This window comes from Cariama cristata, unplaced genomic scaffold, assembly GCF_000690535.1.
Source record: "Cariama cristata isolate BGI_N322 unplaced genomic scaffold, ASM69053v1 scaffold28682, whole genome shotgun sequence".
NCBI lineage: Eukaryota > Metazoa > Chordata > Aves > Cariamiformes > Cariamidae > Cariama > Cariama cristata.
This window is the reverse complement of record NW_009602614.1, coordinates 10,451-18,084: the sequence shown is the minus strand read 5'-3', so window position 1 is coordinate 18,084 and position 7,634 is coordinate 10,451. Positions and strand designations below refer to the sequence as shown.

The following is a 7,634-nucleotide window of genomic DNA, read 5'->3' as shown; positions in this document are numbered from 1 at the left end:
AAAACGTTCCCACTGCCCGACTTCCGAGATCACCGCCTGCCTTGCAGAAGATCCACGCAGCGAGACCAGAACTGAGACGCGGAAGGCAGTAATTCACGTTATTCTTTTCTTACTACCTAGAGGAGAGAGAGAGAGAAAGGACGCATCAATAAAGGAAGTTTACAGGAGTTTCAGCAAACGGTGCAATTGGTATCACCTTGTATGCTCTTTAGAAAAGATTTTTCAGATCCATTTATCCAACAATGGCATAAGAGGGTAAGATAAAAGCCGTGTAAGAGCAGCAGCAAGATCTGGGTGCTGGGGCCCAGCAGCATCGCCCCATCGCTTGGGGGGGGGACGAGCACCCACAGCCACTTTGGGAGCCCTCAGGGCAGCCCCTTCCCAGGAGCCAGGCAGCCTCGCCAGCCGGGGCGCGCTCTCTTCTGCTACCTCCGAGCGCCTAAAAAACCGAGGCAACGAAGCCACGACAGCCACGCAGCCCTCCTTTTTAATCATCTGAGCAGAGCTCTGGAACACTCCCAGTGAAAAGAGGAAAGGAAAAGCAACGCTACCCTAGAGAGCACAGAGGATGATGTCAGAAAAAGAGGATTGAAGCCACAAACGCAGGTTTTACAGTGTTTATTTTTCCAATACCACAAGGGACATACATGAGCAGGCCCCCCCCGAGGGCTCTGCAAACCAGACCAGTTCAATCTGTACACGACAGTGGCCCCAGAGGAGGCAGAGCCAGACCCCCCAGCTCCGCTCCCGATCTTTGGTAAGCAGGTTTCACACCTCTGCTCCGCCGTCCCCTTCACCCCGGGGTGCGCAGGCGCGTTGGTCTCGCTCTCATTCCCGCAATACGAGGCTGTCGGATGCGTCAGGGACAAACCATTTCCGAGACTAAACTTGATGCATCCCCCAGGCTTGTGTCTCAAACAGGGACTTGCACAGTTAAAAAAAAAAAAAAGTGCATGGTCGAGGGAGGCAAGATAGAGCTCAAAAAGGGACAAGAAGAAAAAATAAAAATAAACCCCCTACAGTTCTTGCTACTGCCTAATTAAATAAAAGAGCTGACTTCTCCCCGCACTGAAGCAATTCACTCTTGATTAGCAATTGCTCCAAAGAGGAAGAGCATCCCGTTCTTGCCCTCACTCCATGGACGCACAAGAATGTTCACCTTCTTGCAACACAGCTAGAGCCATGCCCGAGGAGATCAGTCACAGCAACAACTGGCAACGGCTGAAGGACACTCGACCCGGCGAATCCCATCAGGTCACCCCGGCCCGGCACAGCCCAGGCTGCCCGCACACGACAGCGCGGACGCCCTGGCAGAGAGGGAGGCTGTCGGAACCGAGACGCCCTTGCGTGTTGAGCCTCACGTTAGGCAAGACAGAATACAGTGGCTCTGACTACAGATGCAGATTAATAACTAACACCACTTTAATGCAATACTGCTGTAGAGCCTGAAAATCCAAGGGAAAAAAAAAAAAAAGAACCCTTTATGTTCTATGTACATTACATCCATTTACAGAGTTGGCCAGTACTGTGTACAACATATAAATACATGATCAAACAGATGCATAGAGGATACTTACAGGAGCCAAAAAATTCACTTTATACATCCAAGAATGAAAATATAAAAAAAAACAGGAAAAAACACTGCTTTAAATGTTAGATGATCGTCACACAGATGCACAGCTAGACGCTTGCAAGTGGTCAGATGCCATTGTGTTAAGGTCCTCATTGCAGGGCTGCAATGAAGAGATCGCTGGCCCCATAAACGGGCTTCTAGGAACCTCCAACGTTTCCCACGAGTTTGTGAAAGTCAGCCAAAAGAGGCAGTCACATCAGCTGGTCCAAGAGTTCAGCCAGGCACACAGTTCCCCGGGCCACACATCTTCCTGCAGACCAGCAGAAGGCGTTTGTTCGGCACCTGCCACTTGTTTTTGTAGTTCTCTTCTCGCATCCTCCGAGTTGGCTCCATCCAGTATAGGGTTAGCTGTGTACGGCCCACGGCCGCCTCCGGAGCGCTTTACTGGGCACCACGTTCTGCGGTAGCATCCAAAGACCGGACAGAACCGTCATGGCAGAGCAGCTCTTGCCTTACGCTTACTGCACAGCAGTACGTCCCACACAAACCGAGAATGGAGATGGCAGAAGGGGAGAGTGGAAGACTGTAGGGCCTCACAGAGCGCAGCCCTGAAATAGCAAACACCTTGTTCCAGTTCCTTTGGATGTAAGGATTTCCTTGACAGAGGGTCCACGGATTGCCACAGCAAACTGCCTCTCGCTCAGGTGTTAGCCTCAGCACGTGTGCCAGAGCACCACCGGTATTTCCACGATAGCACTAAGCAGAAGGATCGCTCCAGCGGGGCGCAGCCCACCGAGACCGGCGTGTAACCGTGAGCAAGAAAGGGTTTTGCACTGTAGATTTGAGTGGGAAGGCAAGTCAACTTTCCTCACCAAAACAAAGTGTAATAGCATTTCTACTATAAAGAGAATAGTATTTTGTGTACAGGTTTTAGGCTCAGTCGTTATCAAAATACACACACTGAATATACAATTTGTCCCATGGCCATAATTTATTATCTCACCACAAGGCACAATACACAAAGCTTAGAGGGTCCTATACAGTCATCGTGACAAAACGCCCCGCAGCCTTTACACATGATCATGGCTTTAAGGCTGCACGAGCACTTGAACGATATCTCGTCAACACTGCTGCTATCGGCAAACATCTGCACAGAAAGGGACGTATTATGGTTTGCAGCAAAGTTCGCTTTGTGGGTTAGCTGCATCATGCTTCCAGCAAGACTTCTGGGAAAAGCTGGAGTGTTGGATGAATAATTAAAGCTGCGCGAATTAAGCTGCAGCTTAGAAAGCTTCCCATAAAATGCTTGCTTGATATTGAGCTGAGAGGGTATGGAAGAAGGCTCCAAAGGGTGGTTGTGTCCTTTTCCTGGTTCCCTTGAAAACTTAAAAAACGGCAAGTCCATAACCAGTGGAACACTTTGCAAATGCTCAGTCAGCTCCGCGGCGTTTTGTGCTGCATCTGTCCGGTTCTCTGTGTTGCTCTTGGCTGGGCTGCCACATGCCAACACGTTCTCATTTTTTATTCCTCCTGGGGTGTCAGTGCGCTGCTTCGAAGTCCACTCCTCCCTTGCAGCTGGCATTCCTTCTCCCGACGCACAGCTCTTGTTCAGAGGAACCTGTTTGCTTGGGGGCACAGTTCCCATGGCTGAAACTTGATCCAAAGCCCTGGAGAGATGTAGTCTAACACTGGGGCTGCAAGGAAAACCAGAACCGAAGAGTTTTCTGCCTTGACCGCCAACATAATTTTTATTGACCGATGCACCTCCTGTCTGATTTGGACCAAGAGAAGTTACAGTTGGAGATAAAAAATGAGGCTCCGTAGAGGCATTCAACTTCTCTGGACTTTTATTTGCAATGACACTTGTTAACGGGTTGTGCTGTGGCACCCGACGGACCTTTGGCAACTCCTTTTGCTCCTCAAAGCTACGGGAAGAAAATGTTCTTTCCCGAGGGCCCACTTCTTCAGGCTTCTGAGAGGCACTTCCCACATTTGCCAGTTGGTCTTGGCAGCTTAACGTCAAGCCAACTTTGGAATGTTTTTCTGGAACAGATTGATCCTCCGCATCCTCTGCTCTAGACAACACTGCCCCTGATCCGCACTTCTTCTCCTGGGGATCTACGGAAGATCTCATTGAGTGGAAGTTATCACTCCTGCTTAGGGCACTCGTCTTTATTCCTACATCTGGAGAAGTTTCTTTGCCAAAACAGTAGCTGCTACCTCTCTCCATTTGCAGGGAAGGGCTTTCTGACTGCTTGTCCAGTGGTGGCTGTGCGATTTCCAGCTTGGTGTTGGCATGAGACACTGGGAGAACTTCTTCCAATGCAAGGTTCCCCTTAAGCAGCTGCATCACTAAAGGGCTGTCAGTTTCAATGGAAGATATGGCCCGAGCAGAACCAGTTGGCTGCTCGGCCTTCTGGGGCAACGGTGCCTGTGGTCCCCACCTCTGAGATGGAGGTGCGGGGCTCATCGCTGTGGCAGCAGGGAAGTCCACAACATAGGCCAGACTATCTGTTTCCACAGATGATTTTGATCTAATCCTATCATGTCTCTCAGTGCTGCTGTGACAGGAGTCGTCTCTCCCAGCCACCTCCCTACAGCTGACACTTCTGAAACATATATCCATCTCCACATTCTCATCAGCTGCGTCACCTTCAAAATCTGAAGCAGTATCTGTTGTTTCACTGTGCGGGCTCTGTATCTCATCATCTCCGTTTGTCTGGAACTCTTGAGTCTCTCTCAGTGGCTGATGGGCATTTTCTGGTTCTGTTCTGGGGCACCTCTCCCGCAGTCGCAGAAGTTTTTCAGAGGTATCTATCCTATTCTGAGAAATAAAGTCATCCTGTAAAGAGGGTTTCACCACAGACTCTGTATTTTGTTCTTCGTTACTTAGTTCGCCATCACTCTCTTTCTCTGCCTGCAGGTGTGCAAAGTTGTACAGCGCAGGGACTGCCTGCTCCACTCCAGCAGTCACTGGTTGGGAGTTATCGCTATCAGCGACACATTTTTCCACACATGTTTCAGAGCCACTAAACCTAAATCTAGACACCATTTCTGGCTCATGGCATTCTTTACCGCCCGATGACAATTCTGGCAGAAGAATAGGACAACTGGAGGAATTTTCCTTTCTGTCAGAAGGTCGATCCAGCTGTACATCGGGAGCACTAATATCTCCGAGTTCTGACACAACCCTGTCTCCCGTAGGACTGATCGCAGCTCCCTGCACCTGAGAACACGACAGACCGTTTACTGGAGGAACCACGCGTTTCAGCTTTGGACTTTGCCTCTCCTGTGATGCAACGCAAGATGGGGTTTCGGTCCTTGGGTCACAGAGGAGCTGCTCAGGGCTCTCCTCCTGCCTCTCAGAAGTTGGATTGTCTAAGGACGACCCAGCCAAAGCATCACAGAACTGCCTTCTAGATGAACCACCGCCAGGTTGAGCGTCCCCTGAGCTAGTCCCTGCAGTGCGTTCCAGAACACCACCTCCCTCACTCTCTGAGGAAAAGGGGTCTTGTCTTGAAGAGAGGAAGGAATTCGCGTTAGCCTCCTGAGCAGCCACCTCAGAGTTCGCCTTTTCTCCATTCAGATGGAGAGACGACAGTAATTGTGTTCGTTGTAGATCTGACGAACGCTTTCCGTGAGTTCTCTTTGATCTCCTGTGCTCTGTACGGCTGCCGGACTCTCCTCCACCACCTCCTTCATCAGTGCTTCTCCCTCCACCCGGGCCACCCCCACCTCCAATGGCAGCTGTAGCAGCTTCTCGCTGGGCTCGGGCTTGCAAAGCACGGGCTTTAATGTCTGCGAGTGTTCTGGCCCCGGTCCTGCCCCGGCTGGAGGGCTCCGTGTTGGGGATGATCCTGGGGCATATCTGGTAAGCGGGCTGACCTTTAACCACCCAGGGTGGTTTAATACGTGAAAGTTGAATCTGAAAGAAAGGGAAAAGCAATTAGTTCTAACACTTGACCGTTTTCAGACAGTGAAATGCATTTTATTAGCGTCTGTTCGTCACAATTCTTATCACAAGAATTCAACAAAAATTTCAAATCCCAACTTAAAAACTAATTTTGGCAGGGAAGTAGCATGCTCCCTGTAACCTCTGCTTATGTGCTCTGTCATGCGATATGTAAAGCTCAGTTAATATTGACATTGGTTCACCAGAGCCCACAGATGAATACGAAATAAGTGATTTGCATTCAGATCTTCAGAAATCAAAACAGTCTCCGTTACATCAGGATGACTAACCTGAAGCTTAGAAGATAGATACCTCTAGGCAGAACGGGAAAAGTCAGAAGGAATACTAAGATTCTGCCCAAAAGGAAAGGAATTGAGAAACTACACAGGATAAAGAATACGATTTGAAGGTCTCTCTTACAAGTCAGCTAGTTTAAGGAAAAGTGATTTGTGTATCCACAGAAATGCAAGCTAACAGAGTAAGTCAAGGCTACCCTGTGCTCTCGTGCAAAGACCTTGGAATGATTTTCCATTCTTTGCCTGTCTAAATAACACAGTAAACTGCAGTAATCAGAGGTACTTAGCCAGCTCTACCAATGAAACCCTTCCACTTCTTCCCTTAAGAGGACAACACTTGACATTTTAATAATGTTTTGATGCTACCGAGCATGACAGCCCTGAGATACCAAGCAGCTAGAACTCTCTCTCCTACCCGGATGGGTGGGACTTTTGGCTCCTCTTTAGTAGGCTGTGGCTTTTCTGGGTGAACACTTTCAATTGTGTTACGAAAGGACTGACGATCTTCAAGCCGGGGCTTCTTTTCGGGGAAGGACGCGGAGGCAGCCTCCTCAAAGCATTTCCTCTTCTGGTCCTTGGATTCCCGAGCAGAGTTCTCCTGGGGCAAACTGGGAATTCTGTTTGCAGCTGCCAATTTTTTTTTTTTACTGTGTAATTTGGAAGTCTCTGGAGAGAGGTACAATTCTGAACTCTCTGGCTTCAGTACCGCGGCCGAAGGGCTCGTCAGATCATCTTTCTTCAGGTCTATCTCAGGCTTTGTCTCTTTACGAAGAGAGGAATCCGGTTCCACGGCAGCAGTCTCTCTGGAAGCCTCCATTTGCTCAGGTTCACGCAATTTGTACAGGCTCCTCCTGGCTCTGCACCGCAGGTCGGCCCGGGAGCGTTTTTTGAAGTGCCCATCTCTCTGCCGCGTAGAAAGACCGCGCGGCAGTCTTGCTTCTGCTTTAACAGACAGTCCTGTCCTGTTCTCAGCATCTTCTTGCACCAAATTCTGCTCCTGGGATTCTTCTTGGGTCAAGCCCAACCTACGAGGCAAACACAAAAACTAGCTAAAAGCTAAAGCCCATCTCAATTTAAGCATTTCGTCTTTTACTTATAGCCGTACTGTATACCAGTCTACAAAGTAACACAGAGATTACAAAGCACAGACTCATCAAAACCTCATTAAGTCAGTCCGCAATCAGGTAACCTACACGTTTGCTATCCCACGTTACTATCACAGGGAATGAGACAAATAAGAAAATGTAAAAATTTGCAATGGAAAACAAGTAATATTAACTTGTCTTGGAAACAGAACAGATGGGCTACAAAACTCTGCTGTGACCCAGCCAATTCCACTAAGGCCTTCCCTGGAGCAACAGTCTGACTGATGCACCCCACAACCTGTATTTTTCAAGGAGTTTACGCTGCATCTTCTCAGGTATCTGCAAGCAGAAACACACTCTGGCACCTGCATAAACACAGATAAAACAGGACAGATGAGGTAAAATTTCTCACTTTTGTCCATAGTAGTCCTCAAAGAATTTCTCTTTCCATTGCTCCACTCTCTTTTCCTTTTCCATCTCCTGCCGAATTCGAACTTGCATCTCATGAGTGAATTCACCTACATGGAAGCAAGAGACTGAAATTCAGTTCCAAACAAAACTGATTCTGCAAATGCAACTTTTTGCATTTTAACAGTACGGTAGCTATATATACGGAGTTATACATATTTCTATTATCACCCTGCTCTCCACCCTACTATGGATCCACATGCTGCCTGCAACTCCTTAAGGGCAATGGTCACACAGCCTCAAGCAAGTCTGAGGGGGGG

At 48.7% G+C, this 7,634-nt stretch overlaps 1 protein-coding gene across 1 annotated transcript in view; it reads right to left on the bottom strand.

The window, feature by feature from the left end:
- Positions 1-2,556: 2,556 nt before the first annotated feature.
- The window catches only part of ASXL1 (additional sex combs like transcriptional regulator 1), an 11,241-nt gene continuing 6,163 nt past the window's right edge, over positions 2,557-7,634 (bottom strand). Inside the window, exons 9-11 of the mRNA XM_009694853.1 lie at positions 7,319-7,424; positions 6,237-6,846; positions 2,557-5,498 (exon numbers count right to left, since the gene is read on the bottom strand). Of these exons, the coding sequence (XP_009693155.1) occupies positions 2,568-5,498; positions 6,237-6,846; positions 7,319-7,424 (3,647 nt within the window). The 3' untranslated portion in view covers positions 2,557-2,567. The remainder of the gene's footprint in view (positions 5,499-6,236; positions 6,847-7,318; positions 7,425-7,634) is intronic.